Here is a 24,002-nt window from a genome sequence, read left to right as displayed (position 1 = left end):
TAAGTTACTTATATTTATTACTAACAAAAACTTTCTTAAAAAAATAAAAATTCTTGTCGCATTTTTAAGTAACCAGAAAGTGGAAGGCAACTAGGCCTCCTCCCCTGCCCCTTTGTTTTATCAAAACCGTCTGATCCAAACTATGAGAAAGCTATTTAGCAAAAAAATTGATTCAAAAACGTTCAGAAATTAAATAAAAAAAAGTTTTTTTTAACTTTTTTAAAACGAACAGAAATTGTTCCGTATATGAAAGAGGTTGTCCTCTCTTCAACACTTCGCTCTTTACGCTAAAGTTTTTATTTTTTTTTAAAGTAGAGTTGTGACTAAGACACAAACTTTAGCGTAAAGAGCGAGGCGTTGAGGAGGGGACAACCTCTTTCATTTACGGGACAATTTCTGTTCGTTTTAAGTTTTAATGTCGCTCCTTACTTGCAGTTAAAAAAAATGTTTTTTTATTTAGTCGCAATTATAAGTTATTCAAATTTTTAATAAATACAGTTAGCGAAATGAATGAAAATTTTAGCTTGTAAAATGTTAGCTTTTATCACACAGTCTTGGCTGAACATTTTGTTTAGAAGTAATGATGCTTAGACTATTTTAAAAAATTGATTTTTAACCGACAACTTTTATTGTAAGTGTGTTATTGTTTATTATTTTCTTTGCTGAAGACGGCCCTTAGATATAGGGCCTAAATATTCAAATAGGTTCTGTTCGTTCAGTGTCTTGGGAAAAAAGTCCTCATTTTTCTCTCTTCTGTATTTGTAACTTACAAATTAACTTATGTAACTAATTTCTATATTCGTATATTTTTAATTTTGTATATGAGGGGGTTCACCCCCTCGTCAAAGTCTCGCTCTTTACACTAAAGCTCAGATTTTGTTCTAATTCTTTAAGAATGCCCACTGAATCACAAAGGCCGTTTAATTAGAATAAATACATCTTTTGAATTTACTAAACATACTTTATCGTAAAGAGCGAGGTATTGAGGAGGAGTGTATTGAGGAAACTTTTTTTATTTAATTTATCATTGTTTTTTAAATAATGCTGGAAAATCTGGTGTCCCTTCATCAAAATTCTCTTCCTCCATGATAAATTCCTCCATGGAAAAACAAATAAACACGCACTCGTGATCGGTCTTTTGGCAAAAAATACGAAGTTCCACATTTTTGTATATAGGAGCTTGAAATCTTCTACACTGGGATTCTCTGATACGCTGAATTTGATGGTTTGATTTTCATTAAGATTCTATTACTTTTAGGGGGTGTTTCTCCCTTTTTTCGAAGATAAAGCAAATTTTCTCAGTCTCGTAACCTTTGATGGGTAACACTAAACTTGATGAAACTTATATATTTAAAATCAGTGTAAAAATATAATTCTTTTGACGTATCTTTTGGTATTAACATTCCATTTTTTAGATTTTCGGTTACTATTGAGCCGGGTTGCTCCCTACTACAGTTCGTTACCACGAACCGTTTGATGTACCTCTTTCTAAAATTATGACTGTTTTATGATCACAATTGTAGAAGTAATGTTTCATTTTGTAATTTTTAATGTCATATATTTTATAACTGTTTTATTAAAATGTAATTTGAAAACAATAGTAATTAATAGAGTGATAATTCAGTATTTGTATAAATACAACTCCAGAAAAGGTACTGTTTCTTTTATTTTTGTTATTCCGAATGGGGAGTTTTCTTAAGAAGGTAATTGAGAACTGGTTGGTTTCTTGTGCTATGAGTAAACACAAAGGTAAAGTTGGATAGAATCCCTTTTATGGCTGCACAATTTCACTTTTGTATATCCACTCACTGTGAAAATCAGTTAATCAATTAACCAATCAAACTTCACTTTCTGTTTCGAAAACTGTTAGTTTCTAGTTGGAACTCAACTACAACGAAATTCCCGTTCTTAGTTCTAATTTTCACATTTTTTCCTCGAGTTTTTGGAATATGGTAGAAACTTAACTGCAGGGGGTCCACCAGAACTAGCGAAATTTTTGAAAAGGGCCTGTGAGGAAGAAAAGTTTGGGAACCTATTTTGTGATGTGGGTCCCAGATTGATTTTCTTAATTTAACTCTTGATGTTAACAAGTTTGAACTAACTGTCATTCATTATAACGGCTGAAATGCTCGGATATGTTGATATTATGTGTGGAGCCGGTACACAGCTTTTTTCCATGTTGGTGGGCTTTGGACATTATAGAAAAGTATTCAATAGTTTGAATAAGAAGTGCCAAGCAATTCTAGATAATTTTCGATGTTTTAGGGTCGGGTTCTGAACCCCCTCTCCCTGAGTATGTCCCTGTTTTGAGTAAATATCTGGTAGTTTTATCAAAAAAATATTTCAATGTAAGAAATATGTTATGCTCTTTCTATGTATTTTAGGTATAGAAAAGCAAGACGTCGAGTTGTTGATAGGGAAATGGTTCAATCAGCTGAATCCAGGGATCGTACCCCTTTAGAAGTGCTAAGCAGCAATGTGGAGTTCTTCCAGAAAGTTTCAAAACTACCAGTTGTAAATTCAGCCATTTCTTATGCCTCGGAAGCATATGGAAAGGCAAAGGTAAGTGACTTGAATCTATATACTATACTCTACTCCAAACACTAAAATCTGCATTTTAACTTCTCTCTTTATGTTTTCCGTCTAAATAAAGGAGTTTAACTCATCTGCTCAGCGCCCTTTTTTTGGTTATATAACTGATCCCAATTTTTGTTTGTTGCTGGAAGGGGCTTTTGGAACATGACGAGTTGAACCCTATATTTACGGAGGCTATTCTGCAAATCTCTTCTAGGGCTTTTATGTGGGGATTCGTCAGTCGACTTATTCTTAGTATTAAAACCTTACCATATCCTTGGGAGTACATTTTATATTTTTGAGAAGAGTTTGGACAGACATGTATGCGGGGGGGGGGGTTAATACAAACAACTAATTGACGGTTTGAACTGAAAAAGGCAAGAAATTCAAGAAAATTTGTGCTTTTTCTTCTGTTACAAACAAAATTTGCTTCATATGATTACACAATGTTGCTAGGTTGCAGTGATGGTCGATTGTGCCGTCAAATTACATAGTTACATGAAGTAGCTTGTAGCTACTTTATGGTGCTCACATCTGAATTCCCATTTGTCAGACAGGCTTATGACCATTTGGCGTCAATGCAGAAAAAGAGAAGTCTAATCAAACAGTTCGTGGTAACGAACTGTAAGTAACGAGCGAAAGCGCTCAATAGTAACCGAAACTCTAAGAAACGGAATTCTGACATCAGTAGATACATCAACAGAATTGGCGTATTATGATGTTCCTAAATATATAAGATTAATTTAGTTTAGAGTTATTCGTTGAAAAGGGGGAAATCCCCCTGAAAAATAAAAAAATCTTAATCAAAATAGTACCATCAGATTCAGCGTATCAGAGAACACTACTTTAGAGGTTTCAAGCTCCTATATACTACAAGATTTAAGAGCTCATGGCACTAGTGATGAGGTCGGAAGGGCCAAGAGCCAAGAGCTCATGTGGCATGAGCTGTGGCAAAATTGTAAGAATCAATAGATTGATTTAGAAGAAAAATCAGAGGCTTAGTGCCGGTCGGGATTTAAAATAAGAGCTCTGAGTCACTATGTCCTTCTAAATATCAAAATTCATTAAGATCCGATCACCCACTCGTAAGTTAAAAATACATCATGTTTTCTAATTATTTCTCTCCTTCAGTTCCCCCCCCAGATGCTCAAATCGGGGGAAAACGACTTTATCAAGTTAATTTTTGCACGTCCCTGACACGCCTACCAATTTTCATCGTCTTAGCACGTCCAGATGCACCGAACTCACCAAAGCACTGAGCCCCCCTAGCTCCCCCAAAGGGAGCGGATTCAGCCCGGTTCCTTCAATCACGTATCTACGATATTTGCTTATTCTACCCACCAAGTTTCATCCCGATCTCTCCACTCTTAAGCGTTTTCCAAGATTTCCGGTCTCCAAGATTTCTGTTTCCCCCCTTCAACCCTATATGTCCCCGGATCCGATTCAAATTGAAAATGGAGCATCTGAGACATAAGATTCTTCAATATATCAAGTTTCATTAAGGTCCGATCACCCATTCGTAATATACCTCGATTTTCACATTTTCCAAGATTTCCGGTCCCCCCCCTAATGACACTGGATCCGCTCAGGATTTAAAATAGGAGATCTGGGTTTCGAGGTCCTTCTAAATATGAAATTTCATTAAGATACAATCACACTTTCGTAAGTTAAAAATACCTCTTTTTTCTAATTTTTTTAGAATTAACCCTCCCTCCCCCCAATTCTCCCAAAGAGAACATATCTGTTCTGAATATGTCAATCCCGTATCTAGGACTTCTGCTTATTTTTACCACCAAGTTTCATCCCGATCCCTCCACTCTAAGCATTTTCCAAGATTTTAGCCCCCCCCCCCAAACTTCCACTTCACCGGATCCGGTTGGGATTAATATAAGAGCTCTGAGACATGGTATTCTTCCAAATATCAAATTTCATTAAGATCCGATCACTCTTTGGTAAGTTAAAAATACCTCATTTTTCAAATTTTTCAGAATTAACCCCCCCCCAACTCCCCCAAAGAGAGCAAATCCGTTCCAGTTATGTCTATCACGTATTGAGGACTTGTGCTTATTTTTCCCACCAAGTTTCATTCCGATCCCTCCAATCTAAGCGTTTTTCAAGATTTTAGGTTCTCCCCTCCAACTCCCTCCAATGTCACCGGATCTGGTCGGAATTTAAAATAAGAGCTCTGAGACACAATATCCTTCCAAACATCAAATTTCATTAAGATCCCATCACCCGTTGGTAAGTTAAAAATACTTCATTTCCTATTTGTTCCGAATTGACCCCCCCCCCCCCCCAGATGGTCAAATTGGGAAAACTACTATTTCTAATTTTATCTGGTCTGGCTCCTGATACACCTGCTATTCATCGTCCTAGCTTACCTGGAAGGGCCTAAAGTAGCAAAAGTCGTCTCGTTTGAAGTTTTCTTTTTGTAGAGTTTTATCTCTCTTGATTGTTTATTGTAAAGTAGCAAAACCGGGACAGACCGACAGACAGACAGGCAGACTGACAGACCGACAGAATTTGCGATCGCTATATGTCACTTGGTTGATTCCAAGTGCTATAAAAAATAGTTTTATAAAAGAACGAAAGACGATTTAGCCAAACACGAGTGGCGCAGTTGTGTAGCTCCAGATTGGCTACTTAAGATACCCAGAGAGAATGATGTCCCAAATACTTCCAGTTACCACTGCCAGTGAATATAAGCAGGAGGGTGACTTGGGATACAGGTGGCCATGTAATCTTGTGGTAGGCTGTCCATAATTTAAGTTTTAAAAAACGCCATGATTACCTATTTTTTCTCGAATTTCCCCCAGTGCCCGAATAAATTCACCCACAGCGGCTTCTCTTGTTTAGTTAAACTGAGTGAAAGAAGTCGAAAGGAACGATAATCGATAAACCATTGAGCAGCGGTGTAAAAATTGTTATGATTTATGTTTAAGATTGTGTGTATTCTTGCTCAAGTTTTATACATTCTAGAACCCTTAGGCCAAATTAATCTCGTCGAGACTGCAAAATACACATACCCTACCTCTTTCAAATTCCCTCATGATTTTTCACCTGGTACATCACTGAAGTTCACTGTAACTCTTTTCTGCAAACATTTAGTGACCTTGTGCGTGACCTTTGGATTCCGGATAACCCTGTCAGAAAAACCCTTAACTAGACGAACAAGCAGAAAATAAGACTAAATCTATTCGTGGTTCGACGTTCTAGGTAAAAAAACAAAACAGTAAAAGAACACGAACTTGGACTTTGCCTTCCCTACCCGCGGTGATGATCTCCGTTTCATAGCCCTTCAGCCAGGAAGTGCACTACGGGGCTGGAGGCGAACCCTCCTTTGCTTTCACACAATCTTCCTGTTTACCTTCCCCAGATTGCTCAAGGTACCCATTTAGAGTTGGGTCGACTCTGGCTGAGCTTACAGTCGCGCTACTGACCCCGTTCCCAGCCAAATCACCACCAACACCAGGACTTGAACCTCACGAACAAGTGAGGTTCAAGTCTATGAGGTACAAGTATTTCAAGTCCAGCGAAAGTAAAACAGTTCAAAATAGGGATGAAACCTTTTTATTGACAGTGAACAGATATAAAATTTAACTGGATATTTCGAACACATATACAGTGTTTATCATCAGCAGTAAAACTAAAAAGTTTTTTTTTTTTTTTTTTCAAGTCCAGCATGCTAACCATTTGGCTAGGACGGTTATATTACAGCTATGGGAATGGGTGAATTGTTATATTCAAGGATATCTTACATACCCTAGTATTTGATTCAGTCTTTTATGAAAATAGGAGTGCACGTATATACACAAGTGGCGATCGAGGGGAAGGGGCTTGTACTTTTTGTATGAGCCTGCTTTTAAGACAATATGGTAATTTATAATTAAAAGGAAAATACTCAAGAATTACGATTAGTTTAGATCTCAGAAAACCGGCCTCATAGTCACAGAGACAAATGACGGGTGACATAATGCCTTGGACCTGTATAACTCGGGCTACATATTTGCACATTAGGGGAGGGGGTAGGTTAAGTTAGGGACTGACTTTGAAATTTTGACGAAGGTACCCCATCCTATGAAATGGCTGAATGCTTAATTGCCTTCGATAATTCTACTTCTTATATTCTACTTTTTTACGCAAGAAATGGGCGTACATGACTTTTCACACACACATAATGTTACAAGTTGATTACCCAATACTTCTTTATTTCTTCATCATTTCTAACAAGTAGCCTTACAACTTACTAAAACAGATATGGTTGCTATGCCACAAATAAAATAATAATGAATGAGTCTATTTCAAAGGGAGTCGGCCTTAATTAGTTCATCAATTATACTCCCCCCCCCCCTCTCTGTCTCTCTCTCTTCTGGGATATTACCACAAAACAAGACTTTTAAGACATACTAGGTTACAAATAGACGAATCAAACTTTCTTTTTCATCCCCCCTAAAAAAATATGTACATTTCCCGAGATAGATACCATATGGGAACAATGGGTAAATTGTGTAGCTTACATCCATTTCCCCAGGGACTATGAGAAGTCATGTCATCCCCAAAGGCATAGCTATTGGACGTTTCACCTATGCTGAATCAGATGGTTATCTCAAATTTGGTCAGATGACTTGTGGGGAAAAAGGGCATGAGTAGGGGGCTATTTGCCTTCCTATTTTTGGATCACTTAAAGGAGAGAACTTTAGAACTTTTGATTTCTGATCAAATGAGCCCTCTCCTGATCTTCTAAGACCTCTTGTTCGATACGATTACCCTCGGGAAAAACAAAAAAGAAACAAATAAACTCGCATCCATGATCTTTCTTCTGGCACAAAATTCAAAATTCCTCACTTTTATGGCACTTGGTATTTACCAAGTGACATATAGTGATCGCAAATTCTATTGGTCTGTCTGTCTGTCCCGGTTTTGCTAGTTTGGGCACTTCCAGATAAGCTAGGACGATAATTATTGACAGGCATATCAGGGACCAGACCAGATTATATTCAAAATAGTCGTTTTATCGATTCGACCGTCTGGTGGGGGGGGGTGGGGGGACTGTTAATTCGGAAAATTAAAAAAAATGAGGTAGGCTATTTTCAACTTCAGAACAGGTGATCGGATCTTAATGAAATTTAATATTTAGAAGGATATCATGTCTCGGAACTTTTCTTTTAAATTCCGTCCGGATCCGGTGACATTGGGGGAGTTGGAGGGGGGAACCTGAAATCTCGGAAAACGGTTAGAGTGAAGGGATCGGGATGAAACTTGGAGGGAAAAATAAGCACAAGTCCTAGATACGTGATTGACATAGCCGGAACGGATCTGCTCTCTTTGGGGGAGTTGGGGGGAGGGATAATTCTGAAAAATTAGAAAAAAATAAGGTTTTTTTAAACTTAAAAAGGAGTTATCAGATCTCAATGAAATTTGATATTTAGAAGGACCTCGTAACTCAGATCTCTTATTTTAAATCCCGACCGGATCCAGCGTCATTGGGGGGAACCGGAAATCTTGGAAAACGCTTAAGAGTGGAGAGATCGGGATGAAACTCAGTGGGAACAATACGCACAAGTCCTAGATACGTGACTGACAAAACTGGACCGTATCCGCTCTCTTTGGGGGCATTTGGGGAGGGGGACCTAATTCGGTAATTCGAAAAATTTAGAAAAATGGGGTATTTTTAACTTACGATCGGGTGATTGGATCCTAAAAGAAAAATTAATATTAAGAAGGACCTCGTGTCTCAGAGCTCTTATATTTAATCCTGACCGAATCTGGTAACATTGGTCGGAGTTGGAGGAGGAAACCGTTAATTTTGGAAAATGCTTAGAGTGGAGACATCGGGATGAAACTTGGTGGGAAGAATAAACACAAGTCCTAGATACTTGATTGACATAATCGGACTGAATCTGCTCTCTTTTAGAGTGTTGGGGGGGGGGGGGGGTGTTAATTCAAAAAAATTAAAAAATTGAGCAATTTTTAACTTAATAACGGGTGACAGGATCTTAATGAAATTTGATATTTGGAAGGAACTCATGTCTCGGAGCTCTTATTTTAAATCCCAACCAGATCTGGTGAAATTGGGGGGGGGGAGTTGAAGATGGAAACCGGAAAACTAGAAGGACCCCATGATACGGTCTTGGTTGTTCTGCTCGTTCTGAGTATTATTGCCGCTCATAGAAGATACAAAATTCTATTGTAACTGTTTCATCAGTGCTCTTGGATATCTTGCGAACTCAGGAGTTAGAAATTAATGAAAACATGCTTTATAAAAATTTCTTATGTATAAGATAGAGCATTCAGAGAACAAAGGAGGAAGCATAATTTTCGGTACGTGTGGATAACTAAAATAGAGGTCCCGTTTCTTCTGGGGCACTCCTTATGTGTAGGTGTTAAACGCGCACGACAAAATTTAAAATTAGGGATAAAGGGTCGCTGGCTAGAGCGGGTCCTTATTTTTTTTAACTGCTTGAAGAATAAATATTAGCAAAGAAAAGTATTTTTATCCAGTAGATTTAGAAGTTTATATGGGGAAGATGGAAACTGTCTTTTACTTTAGTAGTGTGGAAATGTACATCATTTAGAAACTATTTTTTTTTCACCTTGACTTGTGCTGATAAGGATGCAAACAACAGATGTTTATAGGTTTTTATGCGAATTGAAAATATTGGAAGATTTTAAGCGGTTGAAACATTCAGTTGAATTTTTTTGTTTTACAAATTCAAATGTAAAACCAGCAATACAGAATTTTTCTCTCTAAATTACTAATCAGGGAGAGAACTAGAGAGCCCCAATTTTTTTTAGTTTTCATACTTTCAAATAGTTTCCGTAATATTTCCCCCCCCCCCCGAAAATAACATAGTTTTTCTTATAATGTGCCTGACCCATGCTTGTAGAGGTATGCAGAATTTGATGTCGAATGTAGACCCAACACCATGTAAATTTGTAAGACACCGTCCAATCCTACATCATAAACTTGCCCATGTAGGCCTACTGACTCTTCAAACCCTTAGGAGTTATTGATTGTTGCAGGAATGAAGTTGCGGATTGTTAATAAACCAGTTTCTGATACAGAAAAAGACTTATCACCTGATGGAAGCATGAACATTTAATGTTTCGTTCACTATCTAATCAGTGTAATTCGTTGAGAAAACTAGTTTTGGTTAAGGCTAATGGTCTTTTTTGTTCCCGCCCAATTTCTGAAACAGATTCTAAGAATCTTAATAACGCCACTGCTAGTATCTATTCGATAGCAAACTCGTTTATGAGACTTGACAAAAACATAAACCAGTGGGAGAAAAAAACAAAAGATGTTTGTTTAGTAAAAGCACGTTAGATTCTACGGAGATTAATTTAGATGAACAGGTTATGTAAAAGAAAATATACCCACTGCTGAGCTAAAAATAGTGTTTTCTTTTGCACATCAATTTAAAGGGTAATCCTATATTTTTTCGCTCAGAGATTTTGATTCGATGTGCATTGAATGCAAATGGTAGAACTTGTACGAAAAGTAGACAAATCTTTTATTTTCGAGATGGGTGTCTGTTTTGAAATGTAAAGCGTGAACTCTCCCAAACCTCAACCGAGACCGAGTCCGTTTGGAAATGAAAATTGTTTGGCTATTGGGAGAACCCTTGGGTATTGAGAATTGCAAGCAGTTAGCCAGGTGGGTGAAACACCCACCTGGCTATTTTCTTTTAATCTCCAGTTCTCGAAGTCCACCAGTCCCCAAACTTAAACCTCGTCATGTTACTTCTGAATTCCTTTTTACAAATTGTGATGAAAATGAAATAATTATGAGTATGAAATAACAATCCTGTGGAGTAGATGAAGTATCGTTAAAAGTTGTTAAAGCAACAAAAACAATTGTTATTTCTATTTTGACTCATCTGATTAATTTATCACTTGAAGAGGGAACTTTTCCAGAAAGACTTAAATTAGCCCGAGTGCTACCCCTTCACAAAGGGAAGTCAAAAAATGAACCGAGTAATTACCGATCCATTTCTATTTGACCTTTTTTTTTCGAAGATTTACGAGAAAGTAGTCCATGAAAGAATGTATGATTACCTCCAGGAGTAGAATCTTCTGTGCGATACCCAACTTGGCTTTCGCAAAGGACTTTCTACGGATATGCACCAGCTATCTGGAATTCAATCCCCTTGGAAATCCGGAACTCAAATAGCCTTACTACCTTCAAGCGAGCAGTGAAGGGTCGTTACAGAAATACTGTTTGGATTTGAATATGCGGTCCTCCTCTTTTCGGTCTTTTCTTTTCTTTTTTTTTTCTTTTCTATCTCTTCGTCACTCCCCTTTTTTCTCTTTTTTTTTCTTTTTTGATAAATCCAGTTGATTCGTTGTTTCTGTTAGTTGATTGTTTAATTATTCTTTAGTGAAGTTTCTGCCCTAGTCAAGCACTTTTGTGCTTTCCTGGCAGATTATGTACATGTAATTATGTGTTTTTTGTTTAAATATATATGATTGAATTGAATTGAAGAATTCCTGCGAACAAAACTCTAGCACAGCTTGCATCAAACAATAAGTGCGTAATTGGTAATTTGATGTGTGTGTGTAGACTTGTTCCTGTGTTTGCGTACGTTTGTGTTTTTGTGCTCCTCAATCTCATCCTGCTAAATAACTAAGAAGACTAATCCGCCATTCCATCATAAATTTACTATGAAAAAGTAGCATATAAACAGAATTGATGGAAATAAAACTAATTTATTGGGAAGATAACAAGATGAAAAGTTTGTGTAAAACGAAAAACTCAATGCATACCCGTACTAATGAACTTATTTTGGAAGAAATATAGCCTCTCAGGCGCATACAGGTTAAAGCACATAAAAAATAATTTTTATTGAAATAGAATAAAAGCGATAAAAATAGAAGAAAAAGTTCGGGATTTCCCAAAAGGAATTTAAAAACCCTTGTCCATCGTATCTGCCCCCATTAAAATACAACAACGAAAACAAACAGTCCGCACATGCAAAAGTAAACTACCCAAAGAAAAAGGATGAATGTTTGAGAGGTTTTTCACTCTCAGAAATCATATACCTCAGGTGGCTAGTACCAAGCATGGCAGAAGTGTGCCAAGCATAGCGGAACTGTGAGAACAGTACTATGAGTGAATGATCTGTGCCAAGCATGACATAAGTATCCCAAGCATGGCAGATGTCTGCTAAGTCTGATACAAGATCGTGATTTCATAGCAATCTGGGAATGTACATTATACAATTAGGCTAGTGAGTTAAGTAATCAAAAATTAAAGAGCCATTTGAAACAGACGGACAGAAAATAAAATCCTTCAATGATCTAAATGTGAAACGGTCAAACATTACTGTCTATGCATAATTGACTGAAAATGAAGAGAAATAAAAATAAATAATTATACCAAACATAAAAGAAATGGGTACTGCTATATACAAATAATTAAATCCTAAACGATTGAAAATTAAAATGAGTGCTAAAGTTAAACCAAAAAGGACACAAATTACTGCCCATAGGAGTTGGGCTAGAGTTCCCTTCTAATCGTAAAACAAAATAAAAAATTGTCGCTAAATAGAATCTGTAAACCTTAATTGTTGATGCTTCCTGTAATTAGTATATTAAACACTAAATAATTATACATTACACATTCAGTTCATTTTCAATATCTTTCCAGTCACCTTGATTTTTATAGGTTTTTTTTTTTTGTCATTTGTTTGGAATTAATAAGATGAAAGCTATTTTCCTTGTAATAAGATTAGGGCGTTAACGTTATTTTGTGTTAGGGCGAGATGCACAAGATTTCGGAAAGAAACTTAATGACGCTTTAATTAAATACCAAAAATGAACGAATTGTACAGAAAACGTAATAATTGTAGGAAAAACTATAAAAATCACAAATATTAAGCCCAAGTAACATACAAGAAATTTATAAAAAAAACTAAAATTGTTTGTATTAAATGTATTTAATATACTTCAGACCAGATAAGAAACTTCATTATTTTTGGACATTGACGAAGAATGAGACAGAAATTTATGGAGGAAAAAAAGAATTTTCCTTGCCAATATTTTTTAACACATTTTTTTTATCAAACACGAAGATTTATCTATTCCAAATCAGACCAAATTATTTCTTCAAAATCACTGTTTTCATGCATTGAGTTCCTGGTAAATTCACTGTTCTCCCCCGATCCCTTCTGTGCGTTTTTTTTCTTGCTGTTCACTTCAACTCGACTCAACCTTCTTTTTTTTCCTCTTTTTATTTCTTGAGACAAGCTTGAGTCCTTCGGTTGGTGGGCTGTTGTACATTTTACAGACACAGGTTCTCTGATTTCCATATTCCTTGCAACCCTTGAGTCTAAAATTTCAGGAAGTAAGGATTCATTCCAGAAGGCTTCAAGCTTCGGAAATATTTTTTCCCAGTAGTCTTTCGATCGGTGAACTGTAATTATTTCCCAATCCTCAATAGAGTTATAAACTATTAAGTGGCGTACCATTTTATCCAGTATCCCGAGTTGGCCTTGTATCTGGGCGAAATACCTGTGATTTTTTTTAGCTGAAGACTTTCACTGGATAATTCAAGAAAAAATGCTTTAACTAAATTTTTTGACTGGGCCACATCATAAATGGTTTTGAACTCTGGTATATTATGCACCGTTTTTATCTCTATAGGTGTGCCATTAGGGAGCAGTCCATCTACAGATGCAGCAAGATACTGATACTGTGGATGCACACTGAGTCCTATTTGATCTCCCTTTACGACTTTTAAGTTGAATTTGTTTTCATATGCTTCTAGTGCCACTACTTCTAAATCTAAGCCCTTTTTCATTAGGGCAGAGCAGAATCTAGGTCCCAAGTTTCGAATTTGCTTAACAATTGGGGCAACTCTGGTGCTGTTTTTTCTGGTTGCAATTCTGTGGAAGTAACTACTAGTTATTCTCTTAGATCTTTCTTCAACCCAAGTGTCATTTTTGGATTGACCCTTGGTACTGTTGAACAAACAGCTTATACTGGCAAAATCCAATTTTAAATTCTCGTCAGTATATTTTTGTATAGCCAAATTCATTTCATCAGAAGTCATGTCTGGCTTATTGCAATTTGGTCCATAGTCACGATTACCAAAGTTATAGTTTCTATTTTTTAACTTAGCAACGTGTTTTCCTCCAAGAGCACTATAATAACTGGTCAAATTACGTTTAGATATTACACGGAGCTTAGCCGTTTTATTACAATATTTTTTTGTTACGCTAGAAGGACTAAGCCCAAAAATATTTTTCCAAGCTAATTGATGCCATTTTGGACCTGAATTATAAGCAAGACTTGCTCCATGAACTCTTGCATGATATGAACCTCGTTTAGACCGGCTTATTTGCTTTTCTCCGATGAATTTAGCAACAACTGACATGTAGCTTTCAGCTAAGTTTGTAGTTGCGTCATTTCGAAGCTGCTCTGCTTTTCGACACACAATATCGACCTCTGTCATAACATCTTCAAACACCTGCAGGGGAAAATTATTCCACCGATCTTCTATTTTACTATTCACGGCCAATTCAGCAATCTTAGGACAGCCAGAATCACATTTTGTGTGGTTTCCGAAAACATGGTACGGACCTCTTTTTAACAAGATTTTCAATTCTTCTGCTGTTCCATTATTTTCAGAATTTATTTTTATCGCGCCCCTTAAATTTTTTGTCAGTTGCTGTATAATTCCTCGGGGAAGACATTTTGTGTACAAACCTTTTTTATTTTTGCACAAATTATATAGATGGGCGGTATAGTTTTTTGTGACGTGATTTGCACATTCATGTTTCCGTATGTTGGAACCGTAGGAAACACTTTGTTTTAGCTTATAAAAAACACTGGAATCACCGTCACCGATAAACTCTAAAAACTGTAATCCGTGCATCTCCTCACTGGAACGAAAGCCTTCAACTAGAATATCTGTTTCCATGCTCCTTGAATTTCCGTTATAATTCAGAAAGCAGAAATGATCTTTGGGAATTACTTTGGCGTTTGCAGAAGAAAAACATATATAACAGTATTTATTTTTTATGCCAACATATAACAGTTTTTTCGAAAATGCATCTATGATAACTGCAACACATCCTTTGGCCGAATAATCGTGTCCTTTGCTACGCTTATTCCAGCCTCCATCACATATCACTTTTGTCCAGTATGAGTCCTCCTTATACCTATCATCATGAATGGCTGATTTTAAGGCCTCTCGTCCATTTTCTAGCAAAATTTCCGATAAACTATTCATCCAAGCATTACCAAGCTGCCTTTCCATACGGGAATAAACTATTCGTGACATTGGTTTCACTCCAAGCACCCCGAAGAATTCACACAGTGTAGAATACCCTCCTCCACTACCCATGGCTCCCCAAACAGCCTTCGAATTCAAGCAGCCTTTAAGACTTGATTTTTTTTCGGAAAAAGCAACCTGTGTCTGGTCCGTAAAACTTGAAATATATTCTTTTACGCTTGTTGCTGGACATTCTGGTTCACCTTTAATCCTCTTTTCCCAGTTACACTTATTACACTTAACTTTCAGTTCAGTTTTCAGGCCTTTCTTTTCTAATTGCTTTATAATCAATTTTCCGTGATCGCAACGGATTTTGTGTCTGAATGCTGAAATTACTTCAGCAAGGAAATACCTTAGATTCACAATGCAGTTTCCATCTGGAATTCCAGATAAGTCTATCTCAGTATTCGTATCGGGGCAATCAACACCGTAAGAACCACTACCGTTTCCCAATTTATTTGAATCGTCTATGAGAGGATTTGCTGAAAATTCTTCTGAAATTTTTGATCCATTTGACAAATTATCTTTATCTTGTTCTCCAAGCAGCACCTTTCTAAAAAAAATGAAAAGAACCATAGAAAAAAAAAACAGCGACCCGGCTCAATAGTAAACGAAAGTCTAAAAAACGAAATTTTGATACTAATAAATACGTCAAAAGAATCGGATTTTAATTAAATTTAGTCCTACCCATCAAAAGATAAGAGCCTGAGAAAATTTGTCTTATTTTGGAAAAAAGGGGGAAACACGCCCTAAAAGTCATAGAATTGTTTTGCCAGAAGACTGATCAAGGGTGTGTGTTTATTTGTTTTTTGTTTTCTTTTTCCCAGGGGTGATCGTATCGACCCATTGGTCCTAGGGTGTCGCAAGAGGGCTCATTTTAATGAAAATGAAAAGTTCCAGTGCCCTTTTTAAGCGACCAAAAATTGGAGGGCATCTAGGCCCCCTCCCACTTTCATTTTTTTTCTCAAAGTCAACAGATCAAAATTTTGAGATAGCCATTTTCTTGAGCATAGTCAAAAAACATAATAAGATGTCTTTGGGGACGACTTACTCCCCCATAGTTCCCGGGGGAGGGGCTACAAGTTATAAACTTTGACCAGTGTTTACCTTGACCTGATGCCCACTCAATTGGACAATCTGTCTTGGCTTTTTCTACAATTGGCCATGACTTGACTTTTCCCATAACTATTCCTTTTAATTAAAAGTCAACGGTTGAGGGGTTTTGGCTGAGGGGGGGGGGGGGTAGAGGGGAGGGAGCTACGTTGAAGGATCTTTACTTAGAGGAATTTGTCACGGGGGAAAGAAATTCAATGAAGGGGCATAGAATTTTCTAGCATTATTAAAAAAAAACACTGAAAAAATAATAATGAAGAAGTTTTTCAACTGAAAGTAAGGAGCAGCATTAAAACTTAAAACGAACAGAAATTATTACGCATATGAGGGGTTCATCTCCTCCTAAATACCTCGCTCTTTCCTCTTTCCGCTAAAGTAATTTCAACTATATATTCTACGGACTTGGTGATTCTAGGGTCATTCTTAAAGAACCGGGAGAAAATTTAAGCTTTAGTGTAAAGAGCGAGGTATTGACGAAAGGGCAAACCCCCTCATATATGTAATACAAATATACAAAGTTCTAGGTGCTTTTATAAGTTACGAAAAATTGGAGGGCAACTAGACTTCCTCCCCCACCCCATTTTCTTCAAAATCGTCAGAACAAAAATATGAGAAAGCCATTTAGACAAAAAAAGATATGCAAATTTCGTTGTGCGGTGAGCCAAATCAAAACATGCATTAATTTAAAAACGTTCAAAAATTACATAAAAAAAAAGGTTTTTTAACTTCAAGTAAGGAGCGACATTAAAACTTAAAACGAACAGAAATTATTCCGTATATGAAAGGGGTAGTCCCCTCCTCAACGCCTCGCTCTTTACGCTAAAGTTTCTTATTGTTTTAAAAAGTATAGTTGTGAGAAAGAGTCAAACTTTAGCGTAGAGAGCGGGACATTGAGGAGGGGACTACCCCCTTTCATAAACGGAATAATTTTTGTTCGTTTTAATGTCGCTCCTTACATGCAGTTAAAAAAAACTTGTTTTTTTATTTAATGGACAAGAGGGAATGAAACTTGTATATGTAATTTTTACTTACCGCTATTTTAAATTCAGCCACCTTTTGTTGATAATTTTCTTCCTCATAGCTCAAATGTCTTATTGACTTCAGTTGACAAGTCAACAGCTTTAATCAGAGACACAATGCCTTCTAGGCGTAATGTCTAAAATTGGATAAGAATCCCGCCTTTTTTTCTATTGGCTGATAAAGAACGCTATTAAGCCGGAAACAGGGGTAAAATAAGTAAAAAGTAAGCACATTTTGAAATTGTATTTTTCTGATTTTGCTTTCAAACTATTTATGATAGACATCAGAAATTTTCTGTAATGGTTGTAGATTATAAAATCTACATATGATCCAAAATTCTACCCTCTGGAGCCAACTTCATACCTTCTAGCAATAAAAATGTTGAAAATTAAAAATAATTTTTTGCACCGTTAAAAATAAAAATATAACAATTCTGCAACCAACATTTTTTTTTAAATACTGGCAGGATGAACTAAAAAAAAAATCTACTGTCATTTCCCATCCACTAAATTTTTATTCACCAAACCAAAATAACTTGATTTCTTTTTTTGCACAATAGGTAAAGCATATACAGAAAAAGTGAAACCAACATTTTTTTCCTTTTTAACTCGAGAGTCATCAAAAAAAAAATCAGTTCAAAATCACCTAAATCGCAGAAGTTATTCATGATTTTCTATCATAGGAGAAATAGCATTGGACACAAATTAAGACCATTAGCCTTAAGGAAGCTGATTCTAGCGGGGACTTCCCCGTTGGTTTTTAAATTGATAGAAGCTAGTGACAACTTTTGAGTCTACAGTATCAACAAAAGCATTGTCCCTGGTGCCCTTTCCCAGCGTGAAATAGCACGTCATTTCGTACAAACAGGACGTTGATAGGGTTGACTGTTTGGGCACACACAAATAACAATATACCTGTCAATTTTTTTAACTTTCAGGTAATAAATTGAGGATTGGTTTCAAATAATAAACAATGAATAATGCAACTTGTGATTCTATAAATGATGTAGCGTAGTTACATAAATAATAGTCCAGGCCGGATTCAACTATCTTTTTTTTAAACTCCTAAAAATCATCAAAAGTGTCCCGGAGGGAGGAAAAAAGGAAAAAAATTGGGGATAAATCAGCAACAGTGACAACCCAGATAACAGCATAATGAGTATTTTTTGCAACAAGTAGTGTCTTAGGAGCAAAAAAGTGCCAGTATTTTTTAAGTCAAACAGTTCGTGGTAACGAACTGAAGTAAGGAGCGACCTGGCTCAATAGTAAACGAAACTCTAAAAAATGGAATTTTGATACCAATAGCTACATCAAAAGAATCGTATTTTAATGCTGGTTTTAAATATATAAGTTTAATCAAGTTTAGTCTTACCCATCAAAAGTTACGAGCCCGAGAAAATTTGTCTTATTTTAGAAAATAGGGGAAAACACCCCCTAAAAGTCATAGAATCTTAACGAAAATCACACCATCGTATTCAGTGTATCAGAGAACCCTATAGCAAAATTTTCAAGCTCCTATCTACAAAAATGTCGAATTTCATATTACAAATCACGGGTGCGTGTTTATTTGTTTTTTTGTTTTTTTTTCTTTTCCCCAGGGGTCATCGTATCGACCAAGTGGTCCTAGAATGTCGCAAGAAGGCTCATTCTAACGGAAATGAAAAGTTCTAGTGCCATTTTTAAGTGACCAAAAAAATTGGAGGGCACCTAGGCCCCCTCTCACGCTAATTTTTTCTCCAAAGTCAACGGATCAAAATTTTGAGATAGCCATTTTGTTCCGCTTAGTCAAAAACCATAATAACTATGTCTTTGGGAATGACTTACTCCCCCACAGTCCCTGGGGGAGGGCTGCAAGTTAGCATAATTAGCGAGGGATTGCGGAGGGGACAACCCATTTCATATACGGAGTAATTTCTGTTCGTTTTAAGTTTTAATGTCGCTCCTTACTTTCAGTTAAAAAACTAGTTTTTTTATGTAATTTCTTGGAAACGCTGAAGTTATTTATTTCCAAAATGAAGAAAACAGTAAAATATATTGGATGTTTTAAGCCATTAGTCGGCTGGAAAGTAGGGTTGCCACCCGACGAAAAAGGAAATTATTAGATTTCAGTAATTTTTGCTTGATTTAGTGATTTTCTTCAATACTCTAGTGATTTATGTGACAATTAGTTATTTTTGTAGGCAGTATAAAAAAATCACAAGAAATAGTGATAAATCACTAGGGGGTGACAACTCTGCTGGAAAGGAAAGCTATACCGCCAATGCTCTGACTTAGGAAAAAAAGGAGAGGGTCTTAGGTTTGGGTTTTACTGTGTCCTTTAGTTTCTGACCTCACCTTTAAAGACCCTGAAAGTGGAAGGGCTAGTCCTTAGACCAGTCCATTTCCTAAGCTTAAGTATGATTACTAAGTGACTATTTCTCCCTCTTTTAGGAATCGTCGCCTTACATAATTCAGAGGACGATTTCAACTGCTGAAGGTACTGTAAAATATGCCGCTGAGAAGACTATGCCACTTGCACTACCAGTTGTCACGAGCATGCCTGTACACATGGTTGACAGTATTGCCTGCAAAACCCTTGATAAGTTTGAAGAAAAAATGCCTGTTGTAACCAAAACTCCTGAAGAGGTACCCAGTTTAGCTTAATTTGTTCTCAATTAATTTTGACGAAATTTTTATTATTTGTTCGTTTTCATTCTTACTAAAAAAGTTAAAAGTTTAGCAACTTTGGTCCTTTAAGTACTTTTTCGGGTCAATTGATTAAGATCAATAAATCCGTCAGCGATGTCGATTTTTGAAAAATTGATGGGGGATGTATTTTTCAAAGTTGGGAGGCACTTAGGTTGTTTTTTCGGCACTTACAATAGAATTAACAAAAATGGACTTTTCAATTAAAAACCTCGAAAGAGTTCAAAATTTAGGGGGGTAATGCCCACTGCCCCCCCCCTAATTGAAGCCGCTGAAATTCATGAGTGAATGTCGTTAAATTCTTTAAAAAAAGGTTTTTCATAGATTTATTTAAACAGTTAAAATTGGAGAATAATGGAACAAATATTTTGTTGCTTCTGCAAAATTTTCAAGACTTCGTACATCCAGGTTCAAAGTACATGGCAATATTGGCTGCAATAATCTTTATAGGGTCAAAGGAAAGTTGGTTATTTCAATAAAAATACATAAGGAACAGGAGCAAAGTTTCGTGATTCTTCAAGGGAGGATAAGTGAAAAAGCATATGACCTCATTCCCCCATTTTGATGGTCTTCTATATTCATTTCTGAGATTTTAAACTCTATGCAGCCTAGAAATATTGAATGAAAAAAATCTTTTTTAGGAAGTATTTATTTACTAAGTAAATACACGGCATGTACGCGTGGGGGGGATGGGGTTCGAGGTCCTGTTTCCCCAACATGCTATTTTTTTCCGAATTTCTAAGCCCTTCTTAGTAAAAATAATTAAGTGGTTTCTTTATTATTGTCCCCCCCCCTCTAAAAAAACCATAGGCACGTGCCTATGATTGCTAGCTGCTAGATAATGTTTGAGAAGGTGTGGTGGTTGGAGATGCTTCAATAGAAATGTATCCTTGAGGGTTGGTGATTATTGGGGGGGGGGTAAATCTTTGAGTGAGTCGACTAAATCCAAAAAAAGACGAAAACAATTGAGTATACTGATAGGAAATTATGGAAGAAATAACAAAATTCCGGGAAAGGGGTTCTATGCAAACACCCTAGTGGTTGTGTGCCTTAGAAATGTTTAAATTGAGTGTCTATGCTAGCTCAAAATGTATTAAGCTGTACAGTATTAATTTTGCAGCTGACTGGGATTGCGGAATGTTTTTTATAATAAATTATTTTTTGTTCGTTTATATTAAGGACCAATAGTTGTAAAATATGTCGACGTTCAACATACATTAGAAACTATTTTCATATCAATTGCTCAATGTTTATACTATTCCTTTAAATAAGAAAAGATATAAAGGAATTCGGAAGAACCTAAAACTTTTTGGAGTAAATTAAATATCTCTAAATCTCTCTAATACCTAAAAAATTCTAAAGATCAATAATGTTAGATAGAATAGATTAGACCAATCCATAAAGATTATTTACTTTGAGGAAGTTGAGCTGTAAATCAAAGTTTTACAAAATAATTGCAATTCACTTTGTTTGCATGAGCCATCTGGTAGCTTCTACTACTAATGGAAGTTTGGCAACAGAAGCATAATTCAAAATAGACCCTTTTTTGCTGTATCACCCTATTCGTACGATTAGGACATCACAGAGGTCGGAATTATTTTTGGTTTTCTTATTTTCGAGATCAAATCTTTAAAGGTCAAATGAACTAAATAATACTGAAAAATAAGCAAATGACCAAAGATAAACTATACAAAATAAAGGAAATCCTTGTTTTACAATTTCCCTGTTCTTTTACGTCTCTACACACATATATATATATATATATATATATATATATATATATATATATATATATATATATATATATATATATATATATATATATATATATATATATATATATATATATATATATATATAAATATACATATATATACATATGCCAGTGTCCTCCCCTAATATCAAGATTTTTATGATTTCCCTTTTTTATCATAATTCGTCATTTTTTCAGTATCTTAAATATATTCATTCCGCTCCCCCATGGAGCAAGTTCCTTTATTCTTGCCTCCATACCTCAGACACTTAGATCATTGGACCGTCAAAAATGTTATTAGTTAACTTCTCAAGATGTACCTGGCCTGGGTAGCAACCAACAAGCCACTGAGTGCTCCTGAAAAAAATCCAGAGGATGCATGTATCAAAAACAAATATGACTTTGGCATTTAAGTCAATGGATGCAATTTTGCACTGAAGATAGACGAAAAGGGATGTGTTATCAGGGTTGCCACCACGGTCAGTTCCTTAAGTGCTACAATTGCCCAAATTCACGTGCTGCATGGTAATTTTAGGTGCTACAGCCAACAATTGATTGTAAAATTTTGACTAAAACAGCATTAAAAAAGCACTTTTGTGCTACAGATGGCAACCCTGAGCACATGCTACACTATTGCACAAAATAAAATAGGGCTAAAATACCATTTTCATGCTACATGTTGCAGTCCTGTGTCTCACCTAATAATTGTATAACACTTTTCTTGTATTTTTAAAAAAGTATTTTTTTTTATTAAGGATATATTTGTTTATTAGATAATACAGACTACCAAAGATTATGTCAACGGGAAGTTACAACCTACGTATGACCGTGTTGAAGCTGTCAAATCTACCGTAACAGTTGCTACTGAGCGCGTATTAACGTCGAGCGTTGGGCAAATGGCCTTAGGCGGTGTCTTGACAGCCTTGGACACAGCGGATAATTGCGTGGAATATTTTCTCCCTGGAAAGGACAAATTGGATGATAAAGGTACACATTCCACTTAAATTACTGCTTAAAACCTTTGCTTTCTAGTTTTCTTTGAGATCTGACTTACTGTTCCGATGCTTACTCTGCGGAATACTCGTTGAAAGAATTCTATGCTTTCTAATAATTGACAATCGCACATATTCAAATTTAAAGTAAAAGTGACGGTAAAATTTAAGAAGAAGTTGAATATTTTAAGATAATTCTTAGTTTTATTTGCTTTAAGAAAAATTATGCTAAAGATAGCGACCATGTTGGACTGAATGCCTACAAAAGATTAATCTTGAAAATAAAGTTAATAGTCTCCGTCATTTTTACTAATATAAAAATGATTAAACATCCATCTTTAAACATCATGTTTTAACGAAAGATTTGCCTTGATGCCAAAAGTTAGGCTAAACGTTCAGTTAGGACGATAATAGGCTATATTTTTGGTTAGGCCCTCTTCTTTGAAATCCTGACTTAATGGAAAATCCAAATACACAGTGCATTTTCTACATTGAAAAGGGGGCATTCTACAATCCTTATGAAAACCTTAGACCAGGGAATACAATCATCCAAATCAATTTTATTTTATTTTTACTTAATTAAAAGTATCAATGCTGGTTGCGATGCCATGTATCACATGCAGAAAAAAGCCTCGACCTTTTCATAGCTAGAGGACTTTTTCTTAGCTTTGTAATTTTTTTTTCACCCATACGATACATAAAGTAAATATGATGGAGTAAGAATGAATAAAAAAAACACAAAGAGAAAAACAAATACACACACAAAATCAACGAAAAAAAAAACAGATAATTTTCTGTGACGAATCTCCAACTTAAAAGTTATATCAGGAACTGAAAATTTCCTAACAAGAATTCGGCTTTTTGTCCAAGGTGGAAGATACAGAAGAAATTTGCAAAATTTGAAATAATTTGTCCAATTTTTTTTTTTAAATTACTGTCATTAAGAAGGGGGAAAAGACCTGAAGTATAAAGGACAGAATGATCACAGAAATTAGAATAAAGTTTGACCAGCGCATGTCTATTATGCTTCCCTCTGTTTGCATCAATCTTTGTATAGCCAATCTGGATCTTTTTACGTATATCACAAACAGTACACTTTATCTTATATTGTACGATTTAGTTATATCACAAAATGACGGCCCCAAGATGTGTTTCACAAATATGATGTCATACACTCTGTATATCAGTTGTCAATTGTGTTTTTTTTTGTGAATGAGCTCTCTTTCCTTCTGTGACTTCTTCTTCTTTTTCCTTTCTTTTGTTGTTTTTTTCTGTTCTTTCTTTTATTTTTTTCTTTCTATTTTGTCAGTACTTGTTTTTGAGTTTTATATGCTTATTCGAATATTAGTTTAAGTTTTGTTTCGTGATTTCCTTACTTTACAGGCCTTAGAGTCATTGTGGGATCTCTGATTGTGCTATTGAGTTGTTTTTTTTATTTATTTATTTTTGAAAAGAAATAAGTAAATGTATCTTCTATTGCTATTATTAAGAAAAATCATCCTCTGTACTGTAAAGAATAAGTATCAGCGTCTTATATTGTTCCCAGGTGAAATGTTATATTCCTCAAATGGGGATGAAACTATTTATTT

The 24,002-nt window shown here is 35.7% G+C and overlaps 1 protein-coding gene across 4 annotated transcripts in view; it reads left to right on the top strand.

Annotated features, from left to right (window-relative positions):
• Nucleotides 1-24,002, top strand: part of LOC136030390 (perilipin-2-like) — a 60,405-nt gene that overhangs the window by 16,000 nt on the left and 20,403 nt on the right. For all 4 annotated transcript variants that reach the window (XM_065709332.1, XM_065709333.1, XM_065709334.1 and 1 more), the window contains exons 2-4: nt 2,385-2,562; nt 19,414-19,608; nt 22,195-22,408. In XM_065709332.1, the coding sequence (XP_065565404.1) occupies nt 2,385-2,562; nt 19,414-19,608; nt 22,195-22,408 (587 nt within the window). The remainder of the gene's footprint in view (nt 1-2,384; nt 2,563-19,413; nt 19,609-22,194; nt 22,409-24,002) is intronic.

Source organism: Artemia franciscana, chromosome 8 (genome assembly GCF_032884065.1).
Source record: "Artemia franciscana chromosome 8, ASM3288406v1, whole genome shotgun sequence".
NCBI classification, from domain to species: Eukaryota; Metazoa; Arthropoda; class Branchiopoda; order Anostraca; family Artemiidae; genus Artemia; species Artemia franciscana.
Note: the sequence above shows the minus strand (reverse complement) of the source record. Positions and strands in the feature narration are given on the sequence as shown.